The 25,477-nt window shown below is 58.0% G+C and overlaps 1 protein-coding gene across 1 annotated transcript in view; it reads left to right on the plus strand.

Annotated features, from left to right (window-relative positions):
* Window positions 1-5,085: 5,085 nt before the first annotated feature.
* apex1 (APEX nuclease (multifunctional DNA repair enzyme) 1) overlaps window positions 5,086-25,477 on the plus strand; it is a 29,878-nt gene continuing 9,486 nt past the window's right edge. Inside the window, exons 1-3 of the mRNA XM_070872328.1 lie at window positions 5,086-5,173; window positions 16,235-16,446; window positions 17,534-17,726. Of these exons, the coding sequence (XP_070728429.1) occupies window positions 5,143-5,173; window positions 16,235-16,446; window positions 17,534-17,726 (436 nt within the window). The 5' untranslated portion in view covers window positions 5,086-5,142. The remainder of the gene's footprint in view (window positions 5,174-16,234; window positions 16,447-17,533; window positions 17,727-25,477) is intronic.

Consider the following 25,477-nt stretch of genomic DNA (forward strand, 5'->3'; position numbering starts at 1 on the left):
AGCTGGGTGCTGTGTCCCGGGAGCTGGGTGTTGTGTCCCGATGCTCAGTGCTGTGTCCCGGGAGCAGGGTGCTGTGTCCCGGGTGCTGGGTGCTGTGTCCCGATGCTGGGTGCTGCGTCACGGGAGCTCTGTGCTATGTCCCGATGCTGGGTGCTGTGTCCCGGGAGCTGGGTGCTGTGTCCCGTGAGCTGGGAGCTGTGTCCCGGGAGCTGGGTGCTGTGTCCCGGGAGCTGGCTGCAGTGTCCCGGGAGCTGGGTGCTGTGTCCCGGGTGCTGGGTGCTGTGTCCCGGGATCTCGGTGCTGTGTCCCGGGAGCTGGGTGCTGTGTCCCGGGTGCTGGGTGCTGTGTCCCGGGTGCTGGTTGCTGGGTGCTGTGTCCCGGGAGCTGGGTACTGTGTCCCGTGAGCTGGGAGCTGTGTCCCGGGAGCTGGGTGCTGTGTCCCGGGAGCTGGCTGAAGTGTCCCGGGAGCTGGGTGCTGTGTCCCGGGTGCTGGGTGCTGTGTCCCGGGTGCTGGGTGCTGTGTCCCGGGAGCTGGGTGCTGTGTCCCGGGAGCTGGGTGTTGTGTCCCGGGAGCTGGGTGCTGTGTCCCGGGAGCTGGGTGTTGTGTCCCGGGAGCTGGGTGCTGTGTCCCGGGAGCTGGGTGCTGTATCCCGGGAGCTGGGTGCTGTATCCCGGGGAGCTGGGTGCTGTGTCCCGGGAGCTGGGTGCTGTATCCCGGGGAGCTGGGTGCTGTGTCCCGAGAGCTGGGTGCTGGGTGCTGTGTCCCGGAAGCTGGGTGCTGTGTCCCGGGAGCTGGGTGCTGTGTCCCGGGAGCTGGGTGTAGTGTCCCGTGAGCTGGGTGCTGTGTCCCGGGAGCTGGGTGCTGTGTCCCGGGAGCTGGATGCAGTGTCCCGGGAGCTGGGTGTTGTGTGCTGTGTCCCGGAAGCTGGGTGCTGTGTCCCGGGAGCTGGGTGCTGTATCCCGGGTGCTGGGTGCTGTGTCCCTGGTGCTGGGTGCTGTGTCCCGGGAGCTCGGTGCTGTGTCCCGGGAGCTGGGTGCTGTGTCCCGGGTGCTGGGTGCTGTGTCCCAGGTGCTGGTTGCTGTGTCCCGGGTGCTGGGTGCTGTGTCCCTGGTGCTGGGTGCTGTGTCCCGGGAGCTCTGTGCTATGTCCCGATGCTGGGTGCTGTGTCCCGGGAGCTGGGTGCTGTGTCCCGGGTGCTGGGTGCTGTGTCCCGGGTGCTGGTTGCTGGGTGCTTTGTCCCGGGAGCTAGGTGCTGTGTCCCGTGAGCTGGGAGCTGTGTCCCGGGAGCTGGGTGCTGTGTCCCTGGTGCTGGGTGCTGTGTCCCGGGAGCTCTGTGCTGTGTCCCGATGCTGGGTGCTGTGTCCCGGGAGCTGGGTGCTGTGTCCCGGGTGCTGGGTGCTGTGTCCCGGGTGCTGGGTGCTGTGTCCCGGGATCTCGGTGCTGTGTCCCGGGAGCTGGGTGCTGTGTCCCCGGTGCTGGGTGCTGTGTCCCGGGAGCTGGGTGTTGTGTCCCGGGAGCTGGGTGCTGTGTCCCGGGTGCTGGGTGCTGTGTCCCGGGATCTCGGTGCTGTGTCCCGGGAGCTGGGTGCTGTGTCCCGGGTGCTGGGTGCTGTGTCCCGGGTGCTGGTTGCTGGGTGCTGTGTCCCGGGAGCTGGGTGCTGTGTCCCGTGAGCTGGGAGCTGTGTCCCGGGAGCTGGGTGCTGTGTCCCGGGAGCTGGCTGAAGTGTCCCGGGAGCTGGGTGCTGTGTCCCGGGTGCTGGGTGCTGTGTCCCGGGTGCTGGGTGCTGTGTCCCGGGAGCTGGGTGCTGTGTCCCGGGAGCTGGGTGCTGTATCCCGGGAGCTAGGTGCTGTGTCCCGGGAGCTGGGTGCTGTGTCCCGGGAGCTGGGTGCTGTGTCCCGAGAGCTGGGTGCTGGGTGCTGTGTCCCGGAAGCTGGGTGCTGTGTCCCGTGAGCTGGGTGCTGTGTCCCGGGAGCTGTGTGCTGTGTCCCGGGAGCTGGATGCAGTGTCCCGGGAGCTGGGTGCTGTGTCCCGGGAGCTGGGTGCTGTGTCCCGGGAACTGGGTGCTGTGTCCCGGGTGCTGGGTGCTTTGTCCCGGGAGCTGGGTGTTGTGTCCCGGGAGCTGGGTGCTGTGTCCCGGGAGCTGGGTGTTGTGTCCCGGGAGCTGGGTGCTGTGTGCTGTGTCCCGGAAGCTGGGTGCTGTGTCCCGGGAGCTGGGTGCTGTATCCCGGGTGCTGGGTGCTGTGTCCCTGGTGCTGGGTGCTGTGTCCCGGGAGCTCGGTGCTGTGTCCCGGGAGCTGGGTGCTGTGTCCCGGGTGCTGGGTGCTGTGTCCCAGGTGCTGGTTGCTGTGTCCCGGGTGCTGGGTGCTGTGTCCCTGGTGCTGGGTGCTGTGTCCCGGGAGCTCTGTGCTGTGTCCCGATGCTGGGTGCTGTGTCCCGGGAGCTGGGTGCTGTGTCCCGGGTGCTGGGTGCTGTGTCCCGGGTGCTGGTTGCTGGGTGCTTTATCCCGGGAGCTAGGTGCTGTGTCCCGTGAGCTGGGAGCTGTGTCCCGGGAGCTGGGTGCTGTGTCCCGGGAGCTGGCTGCAGTGTCCCGGGAGCTGGCTGCTGTGTCCCGGGTGCTGGGTGCTGTGTCCCGGGAGCTGGGTGCTGTGTCCCGGGAGCTGGCTGCAGTGTCCCGGGAGCTGGGTGCTGTGTCCCGGGTGCTGGGTGCTGTGTCCCGGGATCTCGGTGCTGTGTCCCGGGAGCTGGGTGCTGTGTCCCGGGTGCTGGGTGCTGTGTCCCGGGTGCTGGTTGCTGGGTGCTGTGTCCCGGGAGCTGGTTGCTGTGTCCCGGGTGCTGGGAGCTGTGTCCCGGGAGCTGGGTGCTGTGTCCCGGGAGCTGGCTGAAGTGTCCCGGGAGCTGGGTGCTGTGTCCCGGGTGCCGGGTGCTGTGTCCCGGGTGCTGGGTGCTGTGTCCCGGGAGCTGGGTGCTGTGTCCCGGGAGCTGGGTGTTGTGTCCCGGGAGCTGGGTGCTGTGTCCCGGGAGCTGGGTGTTGTGTCCCGGGAGCTGGGTGCTGTGTCCCGGGAGCTGGGTGCTGTATCCCGGGAGCTGGGTGCTGTATCCCGGGGAGCTGGGTGCTGTGTCCCGGGAGCTGGGTGCTGTATCCCGGGGAGCTGGGTGCTGTGTCCCGAGAGCTGGGTGCTGGGTGCTGTGTCCCGGAAGCTGGGTGCTGTGTCCCGGGAGCTGGGTGCTGTGTCCCGGGAGCTGGGTGTTGTGTCCCGTGAGCTGGGTGCTGTGTCCCGGGAGCTGGGTGCTGTGTCCCGGGAGCTGGATGCAGTGTCCCGGGAGCTGGGTGCTGTGTCCCGGGAGCTGGGTGCTGTGTCCCGGGAACTGGGTGCTGTGTCCCGGGTGCTGGGTGCTGTGTCCCGGGAGCTGGGTGTTTTGTCCCGGGAGCTGGGTGCTGTGTCCCGGGTGCTGGGTGCTGTGTCCCTGGTGCTGGGTGCTGTGTCCCGGGAGCTCGGTGCTGTGTCCCGGGAGCTGGGTGCTGTGTCCCGGGTGCTGGGTGCTGTGTCCCAAGTGCTGGTTGCTGTGTCCCGGGTGCTGGGTGCTGTGTCCCTGGTGCTGGGTGCTGTGTCCCGGGAGCTCTGTGCTATGTCCCGATGCTGGGTGCTGTGTCCCGGGAGCTGGGTGTTGTGTCCCGGGTGCTGGGTGCTGTGTCCCGGGTGCTGGTTGCTGGGTGCTTTGTCCCGGGAGCTAGGTGCTGTGTCCCGTGAGCTGGGAGCTGTGTCCCGGGAGCTGGGTGCTGTGTCCCGGGAGCTGGCTGCAGTGTCCCGGGAGCTGGCTGCTGTGTCCCGGGTGCTGGGTGCTGTGTCCCGGGTGCTGGGTGCTGTGTCCCGATGCTGGGTGCTGCGTCACGGGAGCTCTGTGCTATGTCCCGATGCTGGGTGCTGTGTCCCGGGAGCTGGGTGCTGTGTCCCGTGAGCTGGGAGCTGTGTCCCGGGAGCTGGGTGCTGTGTCCCGGGAGCTGGCTGCAGTGTCCCGGGAGCTGGGTGCTGTGTCCCGGGAGCTGGCTGTAGTGTCCCGGGAGCTGGGTGCTGTGTCCCGGGTGCTGGGTGCTGTGTCCCGGGATCTCGGTGCTGTGTCCCGGGAGCTGGGTGCTGTGTCCCGGGTGCTGGGTGCTGTGTCCCGGGTGCTGGTTGCTGGGTGCTGTGTCCCGGGAGCTGGGTGCTGTGTCCCGTGAGCTGGGAGCTGTGTCCCGGGAGCTGGGTGCTGTGTCCCGGGAGCTGGCTGAAGTGTCCCGGGAGCTGGGTGCTGTGTCCCGGGTGCTGGGTGCTGTGTCCCGGGTGCTGGGTGCTGTGTCCCGGGAGCTGGGTGCTGTGTCCCGGGAGCTGGGTGTTGTGTCCCGGGAGCTGGGTGCTGTGTCCCGGGAGCTGGGTGCTGTGTCCCGGGAGCTGGGTGCTGTATCCCGGGAGCTGGGTGCTTTATCCCGGGGAGCTGGGTGCTGTGTCCCGGGAGCTGGGTGCTGTATCCCGGGGAGCTGGGTGCTGTGTCCCGGGAGCTGGGTGCTGTGTCCCGGGAGCTGGGTGCTGTATCCCGGAGAGCTGGGTGCTGTGTCCCGGGAGCTGGGTGCTGTGTCCCGAGAGCTGGGTGCTGTGTTCCGGGAGCTGGGTGCTGTGTCCCGGGTGCTGGGTGCTGTGTCCCGGGAGCTGGGTGCTGTGTCCCGATGCTGGGTGCTGTGTCCCGGGTGCTGGGTGCTGTGTCCCGGGAGCTGGGTGCTGTGTCCCGAGAGCTGGGTGCTGTGTTCCGGGAGCTGGGTGCTGTGTCCCGGGTGCTGGGTGCTGTGTCCCGGGAGCTGGGTGCTGTGTCCCGATGCTGGGTGCTGTGTCCCGGGTGCTGGGTGCTGTGTCCCGGGAGCTGGGTGCTGTGTCCCGGGAGCTGGGTGCTGTGTCCCGGGAGCTGGGTGCTGTGTCCCGGGGAGCTGGGTGCTGTGTCCCGGTGCACAATCCATTCAAAAAATATTGTGTTCTTGAGTGACGGCAGTGAGCATGCGCATTGACCTCGGGAACCTGAGTGACGGGAATGAGCATGCGCAGTGACCCTGGTGATCTGAGTGACGGGAGTGAGCATGCGCAGTGAGATCGCGGCCTGCAGTCTCAGGCCTTAAGATGCCGAAACGGGCTCGAGAAACAGAACCAGGTAACCGGGAGATAGAGAGAGAGAGGGAGGGGGTGGGGGCAGTGTGTGGTGGGGGTGGGGGTGGGGGCAGTGTGTGAGGGGGGGGTGGGGGCAGTGTGTGGGGGGAGCGGGGGTGGGGGCAGTGTGTGAGGGGGGGGTGGGGGCAGTGTGTGTGGGGGGGGTGGGGGCAGTGTGTGAGGGTGGAGGGGGTGGGGGCAGTGTGTGGGGGGAGCGGGGGCAGTGTGTGGGGGGGGTGGGGGCAGTGTGTGGGGGGGGTGGGGGCAGTGTGTGGGGGGGGTGGGGGCAGTGTGTGAGGGGGGTGGGGGCAGTGTGTGGGGGGAGCGGGGGCAGTGTGTGGGGGGGGTGGGGGCAGTGTGTGGGGGGGGTGGGGGCAGTGTGTGGGGGGGGTGTGTGGGGGGGGTGAGTGTGAGGGTGGAGGGGGTGAGTGTGGGGGGGGTGGGGCAGTGTGTGGGGGGGGGTGAGTGTGGGGGGAGCGGGGGTGGGGGCAGTGTGTGAGGGTGGAGGGGGTGGGGGCAGTGTGTGGGGGGGGTGGGGGCAGTGTGTGGGGGGGGTGAGTGTGAGGGTGGAGGGGGTGAGTGTGGGGGGGGTGGGGCAGTGTGTGGGGGGGGGGTGAGTGTGGGGGGAGCGGGGGTGGGGGCAGTGTGTGGGGGGGGTGGGGGCAGTGTGTGAGGGGGGTGGGGGCAGTGTGTGGGGGGGGGGTGAGTGTGGGGGGAGCGGGGGTGGGGGCAGTGTGGGGGGAGCGGGGGTGGGGGCAGTGTGTGGGGGGGGTGGGGGCAGTGTGTGGGGGGGGTGGGGGCAGTGTGTGGGGGGAGCGGGGGCAGTGTGTGGGGGGGGTGGGGGCAGTGTGTGGGGGGGGTGTGTGGGGGGGGTGAGTGTGAGGGTGGAGGGGGTGAGTGTGGGGGGGGTGGGGCAGTGTGTGGGGGGGGGTGAGTGTGGGGGGAGCGGGGGTGGGGGCAGTGTGTGAGGGTGGAGGGGGTGGGGGCAGTGTGTGAGGGGGGTGGGGGCAGTGTGTGGGGGGGGTGGGGGCAGTGTGTGGGGGGGGTGTGTGGGGGGGGTGAGTGTGAGGGTGGAGGGGGTGAGTGTGGGGGGGGTGGGGCAGTGTGTGGGGGGGGGGGGTGAGTGTGGGGGGGGTGGGGCAGTGTGTGGGGGGGGGGGGTGAGTGTGGGGGGAGCGGGGGTGGGGGCAGTGTGTGGGGGGGGTGGGGGCAGTGTGTGGGGGGGGGGGGTGAGTGTGGGGGGAGCGGGGGTGGGGGCAGTGTGTGGGGGGGGTGGGGGCAGTGTGTGGGGGAGGGAGAACAGCCAGTTTTTTTTCGTTGCCAATCTTTCCAATTCTTTGTCAGATCACAAACGCCAGAGGTCACCTTGCACCTGTCAAGGATCACTCTGCGCCAATGCTCTTAGCCAAAAGGCCGAGAGCCCAAGCACCGTTCCTGGAAGTACTGCAATACCAGGTTCGTGCCATGGAGGTGGATGGGTCAAATCACCTCACCCATCTACAGCCAGTTGTCGTGGTGCACATTGGTACCAAGGATATGGGTAAAAAAAGGGATGAGGTCCCACGAGACGAATTTAAGGAGCTAGGAGCTAAATTAAAAAGTAGGACCTCAAAAGTAGTAATCTCGGGATTGCTACCAGTGCCACGTGCTAGTCAGAGTAGGAATCGCAGGATAGCGCAGATGAATATGTGGCTTGAGCAGTGGTGCAGGAGGGAGGGATTCAAATTCCTGGGGCATTGGAACCGCTTCTGGGGGAGGTGGGACCAGTACAAACCGGATGGTCTGCACCTGGGCAGGACCGGAACCAATGTCCTCGGGGGAGTGTTTGCTAGTGCTGTTGGGGAGGATTGAAACTAATATTGCAGGGGGATGGGAACCTATGCAGGGAGACCGAGGGAAACAAAAAGGAGATAAAAGCAAAAGATAGAAAGAAGAATAGTAAACGTGGAGGGCAAAAAGGGCCACATTACAGCAAAATTCTCAAGAGGCAAAGTGTGTTAAAAAGACAAGCCTGAAGGCTCTGTGCCTCAATGCGAGGAGTATTCGGAATATGGTGGATGAATTAACTACGCAGATAGCAGTTAACGGGTATGATGTAATTAACATCACGGAGACATGGCTCCAGGGTGGCCAAGGCTGGGAACTCAACACCCAGGGGTATTCAACATTTAGGAAGGATAGACAGAAAGGAAAAGGAGGTGGGGTAGCATTGCTGGTTAAAGACGAAATTAGCACAATAGTAAGGAAGGACATTAGCTTGGATGATGTGGAATCGGTATGGGTGGGGCTGCGGAATACCAAAGGGCAGAAAACGCTAGTGGGAGTTGTGTACAGACCACCAAACAGTAGTAGTAAGGCTGGGGACAGCATCAAACAAGAAATTAGGGATGTGTGCAATAAAGGTACAGCAGTTATCATGGGTGACTTTAATCTACATATTGATTGGGCTAACACAACTGGTAGCAGTGCGGTGGAGCAGGATTTCCTGGAGTGTATTAGACCAATATGTCGAGGAACCAACTCTGGAGCTGGTCATCCGAGACTGGATGATGTGTAATGAGAAAGGTCTAATTAGCTGTCTTATTGTGCGAGGCCCCTTGGAAAAGAGTGACCATAACATGGTCAAATTCTTTATTAAGATGGAAAGTGACACAGTTAATTCAGAGACTAGGGTCCTGAACTTAAGGAAAGGCAACTTTGATGGTATGAGGCATGAATTGGCTAGAATAGACTGGCGAGTGATACTTAAAGGGTTGATGGTGGATAGACAATGGCAAACATTTAAAGATCACATGGATGAACTTCAGCAATTGTACATCCCTGTCTGGAGTAAAAATAAAATGGGGAAGGTGGCTCAACTGTGGCTAACAAGGGAAATTAGGGATAGTGTTAAATCCAAGGAAGAGGCATATAAATTGGCCAGAAAAAGCAGCAAAGCTGAGGACTGGGAGAATTTTATAATTCAGCAGAGGAGGACAAAGGGTTTAATTAAGAGGGGGAAAATAGAGTATGAGAGGAAGCTTGCCGGAAACATAAAAAGTTACTGCAAAAGCTTCTGTAGGTATGTGAAGAGAAAAAGATTAGTGAAGACAAACGTAGGTCCCTTGCAGTCAGATTCAGGTGAATGTATAATGGGGATCAAAGAATTGGCAGACCAATTGAACAAATACTTTGGTTCTATCTTCACGAAGGAAGACACACAGAACCTTCCGGAAGTAATCGGGGACCGAGGGTCGAGTAAGAAGGAGGAACTGAAGGATATCCTTATTAGGCGGGAAATTGTGTTAAGGAAATTGATGGGATTGAAGGCCGATAAATCCCCGGGGCCTGATAGTCTGCATCCCAGAGTACTTAAGGAAGTGGCCCTAGAAATAGTGGATGCATTGGTGATCAGTTCCTATGGACTGGTGGGTAGCTAATGTAAGGCCACTTTTTAAAAAGGGAGGGAGAGAGAAAGCGGGTAATTATAGACCGGTTAGCCTGACATCAGTAGTGGGGAAAATGTTGAAATCAGTTGTTAAGGATGAAATTGCAGCGCATTTGGAAAGCAGTGACAGGATCGGTCCAAGTCAGCATGGATTTATGAAGGGAAAATCGTGCTTGACAAATCTTATGGAATATTTTGAGGATGTAACTAGTAGAGTGGACAAGGGAGAACAAGTGGATGTGGTGTATTTGGACTTTCAGAAGGCTTTTGTCAAGGTCCCACACAAGAGATTGGTGTGCAAAATCAAAGCACATGGTATTGGGGGTAATGTACTGATGTGGATAGAGAACTGGTTGGCAGACAGGAAGCAGAGAGTCGGGATAAATGGGTCCTTTTCAGAATGGCAGGCAGTGACTAGTGGAGTGCCGCAGGGCTCAGTGCTGGGACCCTAGCTATTTACAATATACATTAATGATTTAGATGAAGGAATTGAGTATAATATCTCCCAAGTTTGCGGATGACACTAAGCTGGGTGGCGGTGTGAGCTGTGAGGAGGATGCTAAGAGGCTGCAGGGTGACTTGGACAGGTTAGGTGAGTGGGCAAATGCATGGCAGATGCAGTATAATGTGGATAAATGTGAGGTTATCCATTTTGGGGACAAAAATGCAAAGACAGAATATTATCTGAATGGCAGCAGATTAGGAAAAGGGGAGGTGCAATGAGACCTGGGTGTCATGGTTCATCAGTCATTGAAAGTTGGCATACAGGTACAGCAGGCGGTGAAGAAGGCAAATGGTATGTTGGCCTTCATAGCTAGGGGATTTGAGTATAGGAGCAGGGAGGTCTTACTGCAGGTGTACAGGGCCTTGGTGAGGCCTCACCTAGAATATTGTGTTCAGTTTTGGTCTCCTAATCTGAGGAAGGACGTTCTTGCTATTGAGGGAGTGCAGCGAAGGTTCACCAGACTGATTCCCGGGATGATAGGACTGACAATATGAGGAGAGATTGGATCAACTGGGCCTTTATACATTGGATTTAGAAGAATGAGAGGGGATCTCATCGAAACATATAAAATTCTGATGGGACTGGACAGGTTAGATGTGGGAAGAATGTTCCCGATATTGGAAAAGTCCAGAACCAGGGGACACAGTCTTAGGATAAGGGGTAGGCCATTTAGGACCGAGATGAGGAGAAACGTTTCACTCAGAGAGTTGTTAACCTGTGGAATTCCCTGCCGCAGAGAGTTGTTGAGACCAGTTCATTGGATATATTCAAGAGGGAGTTAGATATGGCCCTTACGGCTAAAGGGATCAAGGGGTATGGAGAGAAAGCAGGAAAGGGATACTGAGGGAATGATCAGCATGAACTCATTGAATGGTGGTGCAGGCTCGAAGGGCCGAATGGCCTACTCCTGCACCTATTTTCTATGTTTCTAAATAAAGCTCAATCTGATGCAAAATGTCATGTGCACTAAAACTAAGGATCAGTCGTCGTTGTCTCTTTCCCTTTGAGACTGTTTGTTCTACCTGGGAGATCAGAAGGTGGTGCACAATAAATTAAACAAGGGAATGACTGGCATTCAAAGATCCCCCCCCCCCCCCGGCCCAGCGATCGCCGGACTGCCTGCCCCCCCCCCCCCCACCCCCACCGATCGCCGGACTGCCTGCCCCTCCCCCCCCCACCCCCAGCGATCGCCGGACTGCCTGCCCCTCCCCCCCCCCCCCCCCCCCCGCCCAACATAGAACCAATACATACAAATTTCAGAGAACTTCAGAATTGCAGGGACGCAACTGGGGGCTGGCAGACCGTGCGGCACAGTGATCGCAGGGTCAGGGACATCAGTATCTGGGCTGGCAGACAGTGCGGCACAGTGATCGCAGGGTCAGGGACATCAGTATCTGGGCCGGCAGACAGTGCGGCACAGTGATCGCGGGGTCAGGGACATCAGTATCTGGGCTGGCAGACAGTGCGGCACAGTGATCGCGGGGTCAGGGACATCAGTATCTGGGCCGGCAGACAGTGCGGCACAGTGATCGCGGGGTCAGGGACATCAGTATCTGGGCTGGCCGGCCAGCGGGGGCTGGGGGCTGGCTGTTTCGGTTCCCTTAATAACTCGTGGAGCAAAGTTTCTGTGAGATCCAAAAATGTGTATTTTCCCTTATTTATCAAGTATTTACAGTAAATAAGCTGCATATTCAATTGAGATGGAAACAGCTACCTGAATACTTTTGTGAGGACAAAATATTTAAAATGCCAGGTTATTAAATAGTTGGGCCCGGCTTCTGTCAGACAACAAACCAACCATACAGTCCAGGTGTTTCTCTTTCTGTTGAAGGTTTTATGGTGGGTTTGAAATCACAGTAAAATGCCTGGGGGCTAGCAGGCAGCTGTAAAACCGGTTTGTATAGCGTTGCTCCCCTTACAACACGTGACCTCCCCTCGTCCAGCAAAATCCCTTATCCGGCTTGGCCCGGTTCCGAGCTGCTGGAGAAGGGAGGTTCAGCCAGGAGTGAGAAACACAGCAATTCTCCGGTTATAGCCACTTGTTTAATGAGGGAAGTTAATGGGAGACGTATGCAGTGAATTACTTTGGGTCATTCCCATTAAACACAGCAACAGGAGGAGGCCCATTCAGCCCCTCGAGCCTGTTAGGAACAGGAGGAGGCCATTCAGCCCCTCGAGCCTGTTAGGAACAGGAGGAGGCCATTCAGCCCCTCGAGCCTGTTAGGAACAGGAGGAGGCCATTCAGCCCCTCGAGCCCGTTACACAGGAACAGGAGGAGACCATTCAGCCCCTCGAGCCTGTTACACAGGAACAGGAGGAGGCCATTCAGCCCCTCGAGCCCGTTACACAGGAACAGGAGGAGGCCATTCAGCCCCTCGAGCCCGTTACACAGGAACAGGAGGAGACCATTCAGCCCCATCGAGCCTGTTACACAGGAACAGGAGGTGGCCCATTCAGCCCCTCGAGCCTGTTACACAGGAACAGGAGGAGGCCATTCAGCCACTCGAGCCCGTTACACAGGAACAGGAGGAGACCATTCAGCCCCTCGAGCCTGTTACACAGGAACAGGAGGAGGCCATTCAGCCCCTCGAGCCTGTTAGGAACAGGAGGAGGCCATTCAGCCCCTCGAGCCTGTTACACAGGAACAGGAGGAGGCCCATTCAGCCCCATCGAGCCTGTTACACAGGAACAGGAGGAGACCATTCAGCCCCTCGAGCCTGTTACACAGGAACAGGAGGAGGCCATTCAGCCCCTCGAGCCCGTTACACAGGAACAGGAGGAGACCATTCAGCCCCTCGAGCCTGTTACACAGGAACAGGAGGAGGCCATTCAGCCCCTCGAGCCCGTTACACAGGAACAGGAGGAGGCCATTCAGCCCCATCGAGCCTGTTACACAGGAACAGGAGGTGGCCCATTCAGCCCCTCGAGCCTGTTACACAGGAACAGGAAGAGGCCCATTCAGCCCCTCGAGCTTGTTACACAGGAACAGGAAGAAGCCCATTCAGCCCCTCGAGCCTGTTACACAGGAACAGGAGGCCATTCAGCCCCTTGAGTCTGTTCTGCCATTCGGTGAGATCCCAGGGTTTAAAGGAAATAGGTGAGCACACTGCAGATGGCCATCTATGATCTTCCCAAGTTCTCTCGATTCAGGAACCCTCCCTTTAGATTGGAAGATTGTGCAGGGCTGACCTGCGACCTATCTCCATATCCCCCGCCGTTGCCCCATTTGCCTTCATACCTTTTAAAATTAACCATTGATCCAGCATCAATCGCTGTTTGTGGAAAAGAGTTCCAAACTTCAGCACCATTTGTGTGTAGAATTGTTTCCTGATTTCAGTCGGAAAGGCCTGGCTCCAATGTTTAGACTCTGCCCCTAGTCCCAGACTCCCCAACCAGCGGGAATTGTCTCTCTCCATCCACCCTCCCCTCCCCTCCCCTCCATATCCTGAACACTTCCATCGGATCGCCTCTTAACCTTCTAACTCCCAGTGAATACAGCCCCAGTCTGTGTAATCTCTCCTCGTAATTTAACCCTCGGAGTCCGGCTGTCATTCTGGTAAACCCATGCTGCCTAAAGTGTGGGCCCAGAACTGCTCACAGTGCTCCAGGTGTGGGCCCAGAACTGCTCACAGTGCTCCAGGTGTGGACCCAGAACTGCTCACAGTGCTCCAGGTATGTTTCCCAGAACTGCTCACAGTGCTCCAGGTGTGGGCCCAGAACTGCTCACAGTGCTCCAGGTGTAGGCCCAGAACTGCTCACAGTGCTCCAGGTATGTTTCCCAGAACTGCTCACAGTGCTCCAGGTGTGGGCCCAGAACTGCTCACAGTGCTCCAGGTGTGGACCCAGAACTGCTCACAGTGCTCCAGGTGTGGGCCCAGAACTGCTCACAGTGCTCCAGGTATGGACCCAGAACTGCTCACAGTGCTCCAGGTGTGGACCCAGAACTGCTCACAGTGCTCCAGGTGTGGGCCCAGAACTGCTCACAGTGCTCCAGGTATGTTTCCCAGAACTGCTCACAGTGCTCCAGGTGTGGGCCCAGAACTGCTCACAGTGCTCCAGGTGTGGACCCAGAACTGCTCACAGTGCTCCAGGTGTGGGCCCAGAACTGCTCACAGTGCTCCAGGTGTGGGGCCAGAACTGCTCACAGTGCTCCAGGTGTGGGCCCAGAACTGCTCACCGTGCTCCAGGTATGGACCCAGAACTGCTCACAGTGCTCCAGGTGTGGACCCAGAACTGCTCACAGTGCTCCAGGTGTGGGGCCCAGAACTGCTCACAGTGCTCCAGGTGTGGGCCCAGAACTGCTCACAGTGCTCCAGGTATGGACCCAGAACTGCTCACAGTGCTCCAGGTATGGACCCAGAACTGCTCACAGAACTCCAGGTGTGGGCCCAGAACTGCTCACAGAACTCCAGGTGTGGGGCCAGAACTGCTCACAGTGCTCCAGGTGTGGGCCCAGAATTGCTCACAGAACTCCAGGTGTGGGCCCAGAACTGCTCACAGAACTCCAGGTGTGGGCCCAGAACTGCTCACAGAACTCCAGGTGTGGGGCCAGAACTGCTCACAGAACTCCAGGTGTGGGGCCAGAACTGCTCACAGTGCTCCAGGTGTGGTCTAACCAGAGCTTTGTACAGCTGCAGCATAACTTCTACCCCCTTGTATTCTAGTCCCCGAGATATAAAGGTCAGCATTCCATTAGCCTTTTTCATTATTTTCTCTCCCTGTTCATGACACTTTAATGATCGATGCACCAAGTCTCTCTGGACCTCCTCTGTTTTTATCCTTGCACCATTTAGAAAGTGCCCTGTTCTCTCCTTTTTAGGTCCAAGTGGATGCCCTCACATTTGCCTACATTGAACCTTAGTTAACAGTCTGTTCTGTGAGACTTTATCAAATGCTTTCTGGAAGTCCATATAAATAACATCCAGACATTCCCCTGTCCACTACTTTAGTCACCTCTTCAAAAACTTCAATCAGGTTTGTCAATGCTGGCTCTCTGATCAGCTGAAGGTTCGAGGTGTTCAGTCACCCTATCCTTAATTATCGACTCCAGCAATTTCCCCACAACAGATGTCAGGCTAACTGGTCTATAATTCCCTGGTTTCCCTCTCCAGCCATTCTTAAATAGCAGAGTGACATGTGCAATGTTCCAATCTAAAGGGACGGTTCCTGAATCACGATAACTTTGGAAGATTATAGTTCGGGCATCTGTAGTGTGCTCACCTACTTGGAAACATAGAAATTTACAGGGCAGAAGGAGGCCATTTCGGCTCATTGTGTCCGCCCCGGCCGACAAAGAGCCGCACGGCCCTCGGTCAGCAGCCCTGAAGGTTATATATAAACCTATGAACAATGACGGAAAGGCAAAGAGCACCCAGCCCAACCAGTCCGCCTCACACACTGTGACACCCCTTATACTGAAACATTCTACACTCCACCCCAACCGGAGTCATGTGATCCCCTGGGAGAGGCAAAAACCAGATAAAACCCAGGACAATTTAGGGAGAAAAAATCTGGGAAAATTCCTCTCCAATCCATCCAGGCGATCGACACTAGTCCAGGAGATCACCCTGGTCGTATTCTATTCCCTGCAGTACTTACCATTATATCTGCTCCGTCCAACAAAAGGTCATCCAGTCTAATCCCAATTACCAGCTCTAGGTCTGTAACCCTGCAGGTTACTGCACTTTAAGTGCTCATCCAACCATCTCTTAAAAGTGGTGAGGGTTTCTGCATCCACCACTCTTCCAGGCAGCGAGTTCCAGATCCCCACAACCCTCTGCATAAAGAACCCCCCTCAAATCCCCTCTAAACCTTCCACCTACCACCTTAAAACTATGCCCCCTCATAATAGACTTCCTTTAAACCCTGAGATGGAAACCAGCTGGTCCTGGGGACCTGTCACTCTTTAGTGCCATTATTTTCTTCATTACTGTTATTTTACTTACATTAGTTTTATTGAGTCCCTGTCCCTGATCCAATATTAGTTTCATTGGGATTTCCGGCATGCCATCCTCTTCCTCCACTGTAAAGACTGTCGCAAAGTTATTATTCAGTATGTCCGCCATTTCCCCGTTGTCACTGACAGTGTCACCACTTTCAGTGTTTCGGGATCCAACATCACTCCTGACCACACTCGGTTTCCTCATGTGTCAGCCCGGGCCCAGTGGGCAGTACACTCGCCTCTGAGTCAGAAGCTTGTGGGTTCGAGTCCCACTCCAGGACTTGGTCGCAAGAAATCTCGGCTGACACTCCAGTGCAGTGCTGAGGGAGTGCCGCACTGTCGGAGGTGCCGTCTGTCGATGAGACATTAAACCGAGGCCCTGTCTGACCTCTCAGGTGGATGTAAAAGATCCCAGGGCACTATTTCGAAGCAGAGCAGGGGAGTTATCCCTGGTGTCCTGGCCAATATTTATCCCACTCACATAACAAAAACAGATTATCTGGTTATTATCACATTGCTGTTTGTGGGAGCTTGCTGTGCGCAAATGGGCTGACTACCCTCCAAAAGTACTTCATTGGCTGTAAAGCGCTTTGAGACGTCCGGTGGTCATGAAAGGCGCTATATAAATGCAAGTCTTTCTTTTAATGTAACTAAATATTCTTCGTATTGATTTGACTTCCCTGGCCAGTTCCTTCCCTTTGTAGCTCTCTCTCTCCCCTTTGTCACCCTTTGCTGTCTGTATCTCCCATCCGCCAGGATCTGGGCTATTTCTTCTGCTTTTGCTTTTAGTTTTGCACAGTCGCATACCTCTTTAGTTGTCCTTGGCTGTTTTAGTAGAGCTCGTGCCCCTTGGGCGTATAAACGGGTTGTGAACCTCTCCCGCTGATTCCCCCTTGCACAGATTTTCCCAGATTATGGAGTCTGTCCCATCCCGTTGGAGTCGGCCTTCCCCAAATCCGGAATCTCAGCAGCTGTTTCCTGTTTCTAACTTTCAAACGCTGCGCTGCACTCGATCACGTGATGATCACACAGTGAGGCTGTTGGCTAAATCTGGCTCATTGCTTAATGTACTGTGGCCTGCCCCCTCGCTGCCTCGAGGGTGTGTTGTCGAACACTACCCCGGGGAAACCCACCTTCCTGGTGGGTTGTGTGGCACCGTTCCCGTGTCACCAATCCCTCTGTTTGTCCCCCAGAGCTGGTGACCAAGAAGACAAAACGTGGAGGGCCGAAGGTCGGCGATGGGGCAAAGGTCGGTGATGGGGCTGAGAAGGAAGCTGATGCTGTGGTGACCTTTGAGGACACGCCGGACAAGCTGGTGAGCGAGGGTGGGAAGCGCAGCGGCCTGAAGATCACCTCGTGGAACGTCGATGGCATCCGGGCCTGGGTCAAAAAGAAAGGTCTGGAGGTAGGTCTGGGGGGGGGGGGGGGGGGAAGAGAGAGGGGTCCAGTCCCTGACCCGGGGGAGGGGGGGGGTGAGAGAGGGGTCCAGTCCCTGACCCGGGGGAGGGGGAGGGTGAGAGAGGGGTCCAGTCCCTGACCCGGGGGAGGGGGGGGGAGAGGGGTCCAGTCCCTGACCCGGGGGAGGGGGGGGGAGAGGGGTCCAGTCCCTGACCCGGGGGAGGGGGGGGGTGAGAGAGGGGTCCAGTCCCTGACCCGGGGGAGGGGGGGGGAGAGGGGTCCAGTCCCTGACCCGGGGGAGGGGGGGGAGAGGGGTCCAGTCCCTGACCCGGGGGGGGGGGGGGGTGAGAGAGGGGTCCAGTCCCTGACTGGGGGGGGGAAGAAGAGGGGTCCAGTCCCTGACTGGGGGGGTGGGGGGGGGAGAGGGGTCCAGTCCCTGACTGGGGGGGGGGGGGGGAGAGGGGTCCAGTCCCTGACTGGGGGGGGGGGGGAGAGGGGTCCAGTCCCTGACTGGGGGGGTGGGGGGGGAGAGGGGTCCAGTCCCTGATTGGGGGGGGGGGGGGGGAAGAGGGGTCCAGTCCCTGACTGGGGGGGGGGGGGAGAGGGGTCCAGTCCCTGACTGGGGGGGGGGGGAGAGGGGTCCAGTCCCTGACTGGGGGGGGGGGGAGAGGGGTCCAGTCCCTGACTGGGGGGGGGGGGGAGAGGGGTCCAGTCCCTGACTGGGGGGGGGGGGAGAGGGGTCCAGTCCCTGACTTGGGGGGGGGGGGGAGAGGGGTCCAGTCCCTGACTGGGGGGGGGGGGAGAGGGGTCCAGTCCCTGACTGGGGGGGGGGGGGAGAGGGGTCCAGTCCCTGACTTTGGGGGGGGGGGAGAGGGGTCCAGTCCCTGACTGGGGGGGGGGGGGAGAGGGGTCCAGTCCCTGACTGGGGGGGGGGGGGGAAGAAGAGGGGTCCAGTCCCGGGGTGGAGGGGTGGGGAGAGGGGTCCAGTCCCTGACCGGGGGGAAAGGAGGGGGGGGGGGTGTGGCCCAGTCTACCGCCCCCCCCACTCCCCTCAGCGATCCCCTCTCACACTCTCGGTCTTTTCCCTGTTGCAGTGGGTGACTGCGGAGGCTCCCGACATCCTCTGTCTCCAGGAGACCAAGTGTGCAGAGAATTTGCTGCCATCGGAGCTGAAGGACTTGCCGGAATACCCGCACCAGTACTGGGCCTCGCCTCAGGAGAAGGAGGGTTACAGTGGCGTGGGAATGCTGTGTAAGGTCAAACCTCTGAACGTCACCTTCGGAATCGGTGAGTGTGGCAGTGCACCTCCTGTGGGTAAGGTGCTGGTTTTAGATTCTGCCTCTTGCTGTCTCAGGCTCTCTGATGGATATCTGAGCAGAAATTTTCTCCAATTGAAATGGTCCCCGCCACAAGCTCCGTTCCCCAGCCACTGACTCCATCCCGCTCCCCAACTCCTGTCTGAGGCTGAACCAGATGTTCGCAACCTCGGGGTCATATTTGACCCTGAAATGAGCTTCCGACCACATATCCACAGCATAACTAAGACCTCCTATTTCCCCTCCATAACATCGCCCGCCTCCACCCCTGTCTCAGCTCATCTGCTGCTGAAACCCTCATCCCTGCCTTTGTTATCTCTAGACCTGATTATTCCAACACACTCCTGGCTGGCCTCCCACATTCTACCTGACATAAACTAGAGGTGATCCAAAACTCGGCTGCCCCGATGACTAACTCACACCGAGTCCCATTGACCCATCACCCCCTGTGCTCACTGACCATGTCCTAACTCACACCAAGTCCCGTTCCCCCATCACCCCCTGTGCTCACTGACCATGTCCTAACTCACACCAAGTCCCGTTCACCCATCACCCCCTGTGCTCACTGACCGTGTCCTAACTCACACCCAGTCCCATTGAACCATCACCCCCTGTGCTCACTGACCATGTCCTAACTCACACCAATTCCCGTTCCCCCATCACCCCCTGTGCTCACTGACCATGTCCTAACTCACACCCAATCCCATTGACCCATCACCCCCTGTGCTCACTGACCATGTCCTAACTCACACCAAGTCCCGTTCACCCATCACCCCCTGTGCTCACTGACCGTGTCGTAACTCACACCCAGTCCCATTGAACCATCACCCCCTGTGCTCACTGACCGTGTCCTAACTCACACCCAGTCCCACTGACCCATCACCCCCTGTGCTCACTGACCGTGTCCTAACTCACACCCTGTTCCATTGACCCATCACCCCCCTGTGCTCACTGACCGTGTCCTAACTCACACCCAGTCCCATTGACCCATCACCCACTGTGCTCACTGACCGTGTCCTAACTCACACCCAGTCCCACTGACCCATCACCCTCTGTGCTCACTGACCATGTCCTAACTCACACCCAGTCCCGTTGCCCCATCACCCCCTGTGCTCACTGACCATGTCCTAACTCACACCCAGTCCCATTGACCCATCATCCCCTGTGCTCACTGACCGTGTCCTAACTCACACCCAGTCCCGTTCCCCCATCATCCCCTGTGCTCACTGACCGTGTCCTAACTCACACCCAGTCCCACTGACCCATCACCCCTTGTGCTCACTGACCGTGTCCTAACTCACACCCAGTCCCATTGACCCATCACCCTCTGTGCTCACTGACCATGTCCTAACTCACACCCAGTCCCGTTGCCCCATCACCCCCTGTGCTCACTGACCATGTCCTAACTCACACCCAGTCCCATTGACCCATCATCCCCTGTGCTCACTGACCGTGTCCTAACTCACACCCAGTCCCACTGACCCATCACCCCTTGTGCTCACTGACCGTGTCCTAACTCACACCCAGTCCCATTGACCCATCATCCCCTGTGCTCACTGACCGTGTCCTAACTCACACCCAGTCCCACTGACCCATCACCCCCTGTGCTCACTGACCATGTCCTAACTCACACCCAGTCCCACTGACCCATCACCCCCTGTGCTCACTGACCATGTCCTAACTCACACCCAGTCCCGTTGCCCCATCACCCCCTGTGCTCACTGACCATGTCCTAACTCACACCCAGTCCCATTGACCCATCACCCCCTGTGCTCACTGACCATGTCCTAACTCACACCCAGTCCCGCTCACCCATCACCCCCGTGGTCACTGACCGTGTCCTAACTGACACCCAGTCCCATTGACCCATCACCCCCTGTGCTCACTGACCGTGTCCTAACTCACACCCAGTCCCATTGACCCATCACCCCCTGTGCTCACTGACCGTGTCCTAACTCACACCCAGTCCCATTGACCCATCACCCCCTGTGTTCACTGACCTACATTGCCTCCCAGTTAAGCAACGCCTCGATTTCAAAATTCTCATCCTTATTTTCAAATTATCATCCTTGCTTACAAATCCCTCCGTGGCCCTCGCCCCTCCCTATCTCTGTAATTTCCTCCAGCCCCACAACCCCTGAGATCTCTGCGCTCCTCTAATTCTGCCCTCCTGACCATCCCGGATTATAATCGCTCCACCATCGGTGGCCGTGCCTTCAGCTGCCTGGGCCCCAAGCTCTGGAACTCCCTCCCTAAACCTCTCCTCCTCTCTACCTCTCTACCTCTCTACCTCTCTACCTCTCTCTCCTCCTTTAAGACGCTCCTTTACACCTCTTTGACCTTTTGCTCACCTACCTTCATTTCTCCTTATGTGACTCGGTGTCAAATTTTTTATCTTGTAACACTCCTGTGAAGCACCTTGGGACGTTTCACTACGTTAAAGGCGCTATATAAATATAGCACCTTGTTGTTGTTGATATGGGCCTTTCAGTCTCTCCCTGTTGGTGACAGGGATGTAGTTCCTGTAATGAATCATCATCAGAAGTCCGTCGACTTCTCAGGTGGCTGAACAGACCAATACGAGAGCCACAGTCCCTGTCACAGGTGGGACAGACAGTGGTTGAGGGAAGGGGAGGGTGGGACAGACAGTCGTTGAGGGAAAGGGAGGGTGGGACAGACAGTGGTTGAGGGAAGGGGAGGGTGGGACAGACAGTGGTTGAGGGAAAGGGAGGGTGGGACAGACAGTGGTTGAGGGAAAGGGAGGATGGGACAGACAGTGGTTGAGGGAAGGGGAGGGTGGGACAGACAGTGGTTGAGGGAAGGGGAGGGTGGGACTGGTTTGCCGCACGCTCCTTCCGCTGCCTGCGCTTGGTTTCTGCACGCTCTCGGTGACGAGACTCGAGGTGCTCAGCGCCCTCCCGGATGCACTTCCTCCACTTAGGGTGGTCTTTGGCCAGGGACTCCCAGGTGTCAGTGGGGATGTTGCACTTTATCAGGGAGGCTTTGAGGGTGTCCCTGTAACGTTTCCTCTGCCCACCTGGGGCTCGCCTGCCGTGTAGGAGTTCCGAGTAGAGCGCTTGCTTTGGGAGTCTCGTGTTGGGCATGCGAACTATGTGGCCTGCCCAGCGGAGCTGATCAAGTGTGGTCAGTGCTTCAATGCTGGGGATGTTGGCCTGGTCGAGGACGCTAATGTTGGTGCGTCTGTCCTCCCAGGGGATTTGTAGGATCTTGTGGAGACATCGTTGGTGGTATTTCTCCAGCGATTTGAGGTGTCTACTGTACATGGTCCATGTCTCTGAGCCATACAGGAGGGCGGGTATTACTACAGCCCTGTAGACCATGAGCTTGGTGATAGTTTTGAGGACCTGGTCTTCAAACACTCTTTTCCTCAGGTGACTGAAGGCTGCGCTGGCGCACTGGAGACAGTGTTGAATCTCGTTGTCAATGTCTGCCCTTGCTGATAAGAGGCTCCCGAGGTATGGGAAATGGTCCACGTTGTCCAGGGCCGCGCCGTGGATCTTGATAACCGGGGGGCAGTGCTGTGTGGTGGGGTCAGGTTGGTTTGTGTGAAGATGTTGGCGATGGCTTGGAGTTCAGTCTCTGAATGTGTGCAGACACATGCGTCGCCCGCGTACTGTAGTTCGACGACAGAGGATGAGACGGTCTTGGACCTGGCCTGGAGGTGACCATAGTTGAACAAATTCCCACTGGTTCTGTAGCTTAGTTCCACTCCAGTGGGGAGCTTGTTGAGTGTGAGATGGAGCATTGCAGCGAGGAAGATCGAGAAGAGGGTTGGGGCGATGACGCAGCCCTGTTAGACCCCGGTCGGACATGGATTACGTCTGTGGTGGATCTGTTGGTAAGGATCACGGTCTGCGTATCGTCATGGAGCAGGCGGAGGATGGTGACAAACTTTTGGGGGCAGCCGAAATGGAGGACGCTCCATAATCCCTCGCGGTCGACAGTGTCAAAGGCCTTTGTGAGGTCAAAGGCGGCCATGTACAAGGGTTGGTGCTGTTCCCGGCATTTCTCTTACAGTTGTTGCGCCGTAAAGAACATGTCCGTTGTGTTCCGTAGGGGACGGAATCCGCACTGTGACTCCGGGAGGAGCTCCTCGGCCACAGGGAGAAGACGGTTGAGGAGGACTCTAGCGACGACTGTCCCAGTGACCGACAGCAGGGAGATTCCTCTGTAGTTACTGCAGTCGGACTTGTCCCTTTTTTGAAGATGTTCGCGATCACTGCATCTCTGAGATCTCCCGGCATGCTCTCTGAGAGAGATGAGGTCATGTATCTGCGCCAGCAGTGTCTCTCCGCCATACGGAGATTCCATCCGCTCCCGTTGCCTTGTTGTTCTTCAGCTGACGGATGGCCTTTTCTACCTCATGCAGTGCTGGGGTTTCACTGAGGTGGTGGTGGGTCGCATGCTGCGGGATGGAGTTGAGAACACTCGAGTCAAAGGCAGAGTCTCTGTTAAGGGGATCTTCGAAGTGCTCCTTCCAGCGGGTCCTGACTGCCTCGGTGTCTGTGATCAGTGTCTCCCCGTTCTTGGCCAGCAGTGGGGTGGGGCCTTGGGTGTTTGGGCTGTAGGTGGCCTTGATTGCGATGAAGAATCCTCGCATATTGTGGCTGTTGGCCAGCTGCTGGATCTCCTGGGCTTTCTCCACCCACCACCTGTTCTTTAGGTCCCGGGTTTTTTGTTGGACCTCGGCCTTGAGCCGTCTGTAAAGCTGCTTTGCTGCTCCCGAGTTGGGTTGTTGCTTTAGGCTCAGAAATGTCCTGCGCTTGCGATCTATTAGCTCCTGGATCTCCTGGTCATTCTCATCAAACCAGTCCTGATGTTTCCTGGTTGAGTGACCAAGTGTCTCTTCACAGACACTGGTTATAGAGGCCTGGAGGACAGACCAAGCGCTGCGGGCATTCTGTGTCTCAGGGTCATCAAGGGTCGCCAGGTTAGCTGTGAGGTGCTGGGCTGTAAAGGGCTCTCTTAGCTGGGTCTTGGAGTGCCCCGGCATTGACTTCTTTGCGACACTGTTTCTGCTGTCCCCTTTGCTTTGGGTCGATGTTAATGTCGATGATGGATTGGATTAGGTGATGGTCTGTCCAGCAGTCGTCAGCTCCTGTCATGGCGCGGGTGATGCGCACATCCTTGCGATCCCTGGCTCGGAAGATGACAGTTGAGCAGGTGTCAGTGCTTGGAGCGAGGGTGTTGCCACGATGCCTTGTACTTGTCCCTCTGGCGGAACAGGGTGTTGGTGATGACAAGGTCATGCTCTGGACAGTTTGTCAGGAGTAGGGTACCGCTGGGGTTAGCTTTCCCTACCCACTCTCTGCCAATCACACCTCCCCAGAGGGCTGTGTCCTTGCCGACCCTGCCGATTAGCAAACATCTCATGACTCTCTGGCTCACCCGATGCCGGAACCAGTGCACCACAGTTATCAGTGCGTACGCCCCAACACTCGACGCAACAGATGAGGCCAAAGAGCATTCCACTCCAGCCTCGGACAATCCCTGTCCCGCGTCCCTATGGACGACAAACTGATCCTCCTCAGCAACTCCAACACCAGGGTCCTCGAATCAACCAATCACGGTCCGGCAATGTCCTCATTTTAAATTTCATATTCTTGTGTTCCGTATTTTAAAATTCTCATCCTTTGGGAAAGATGTTAGTGTGGTGCAGAGGATGTTCAGTCATGTGGAAAAGCTGAGCTCCTTCGAGCTGAGATGGTTCAGGGGAGACCTCACGCAGGTATACAGAATGGTGAGGGGTTTGATAGAGTATGTAGGGAGAAGCTTTCCTCTGGGAAGTGGGTCCCGAACCAGAGGCCGTAGGTTTCAGGTCATTGCCAGAAGAACGAGAGGGCAATTGAGTCGAAGTTTCTTCACACAGAGGGTTGTCACGATCTGGTATGCACTGCCTGAAAGGGGAGGCACTTGGAATGTGCCGGGCTGTGGGGAAAGAGCGGGGAGTGGGACTGATGGGATCGCTCTGTCACAGAGCCGGCACAGGCTCGATGGGCCCAATGGCCTCCTGTGCTGGGAGATTCCATCAATCAAATCCCTCCATGGCCTCACTCCTCCCTATCTCTAACCTCCTCTCACCCTACACCCCTCCCTATCTCTAACCTCCTCTCACCCTACACCCCTCCCTATCTCTAACCTCCTCTCACCCTACACCCCTCCCTATCTCTGTAACCTCCTCTCACCCTACACCCCTCCCTATCTCTGTAACCTCCTCTCACCCTACACCGCTCCCTATCTCTGTAACCCCCTCCAGCCCCGACACCCCTCCCTATCTCTAACCTCCTCTCACCCTACACCCCTCCCTATCTCTGTAACCTCCTCTCACCCTAAACCCCTCCCTATCTCTGTAACCTCCTCCAGCCCCGACACCCCTCCCTATCTCTGTAACCTCCTCCAGCCCCGACACCCCTCCCTATCTCTGTAACCTCCTCCAGCCCCGACACCCCTCCCTATCTCTGTAACCTTCTCCAGCCCCGACACCCCTCCCTATCTCTGTAACCTCCTCCAGCCCCTACACCCCTCCCTATCTCTGTAACCTCCTCCAGCCCCTACACCCCTCCCTATCTCTGTAACCTCCTCCAGCCCCTACACCCCTCCCTATCTCTGTAACCTCCTCCAGCCCCGACACCCCTCCCTATCTCTGTAATCTCATCCAGCCCCTACACCCCTCCCTATCTCTGTAACCTCCAGCCCCTACACTCCTCCCTATCTCTGTAACCTCCAGCCCCCTACACCCTCCCTATCTCTGTAACCTCCTCCAGCCCCTACACCCCTCCCTATCTCTGTAACCTCCTCCAGCCCCTACACCCCTCCCTATCTCTATAACCTCCTCCAGCCCCTACACCCCTCCCTATCTCTATAACCTCCTCCAGCCCCTACACCCCTCCCTATCTCTGTAATCTCCTCCAGCCCCTACACCCTTCCCTATCTCTGTAACCTCCAGCCCCTACACCCCTCCCTATCTCTGTAACCTCCAGCCCCCTACACCCTCCCTATCTCTCTAACCTCGAGGCCCCCTACACCCTCCCTATCTCTGTAACCCCCTCCAGTCCCCACACCCCTCCCTATCTCTAACCCCCTCCAGCCCCTACACCCCTCCCTATCTCTGTAACCTCCTCCAGCCCCTACACCCCTCCCTATCTCTGTAACCCCCTCCAGCCCCCTACACCCCTCCCTATCTCTGTAATCTCCTCCAGCCCCCTACACCTCTCCCTATCTCTGTAACCTCCTCCAGCCCCTACACCCCTCCCTATCTCTGTGACCTCCTCCAGCCCCTACACCCCTCCCTATCTCTGTAACCTCCTCCAGCCCCTACACCCCTCCCTATCCCTGTAACCTCCTCCAGCCCCTATACCCCTCCCTATCACTGTAACCTCCTCCAGCCCCTACACCCCTCCCTATCTCTGTAATCTCCTCCAGCCTCCTACACCCCTCCCTATCTCTGTAGCCCCCTCCAGTCCCCACACCCCTCCCTATCTCTAACCCCCTCCAGCCCCCTACACCCCTCCCTATCTCTGTAATCTCCTCCAGCCTCCTACAACCCTCCCTATCTCTAACCTCCTCCAGCCCCTTACACCCCTCCCTATCTCTGTAACCTCCTCCAGCCCCCTACATCCTCCCTATCTCTCTAACCTCGAGGCCCCCTACACCCCTCCCTATCTCTGTAACCTGCTCCAGCCCCACAACTCTCCGAGATCT

The sequence above is a fragment of the Pristiophorus japonicus genome, unplaced genomic scaffold (assembly GCF_044704955.1).
Source record: "Pristiophorus japonicus isolate sPriJap1 unplaced genomic scaffold, sPriJap1.hap1 HAP1_SCAFFOLD_307, whole genome shotgun sequence".
NCBI classification, from domain to species: domain Eukaryota; kingdom Metazoa; phylum Chordata; class Chondrichthyes; family Pristiophoridae; genus Pristiophorus; species Pristiophorus japonicus.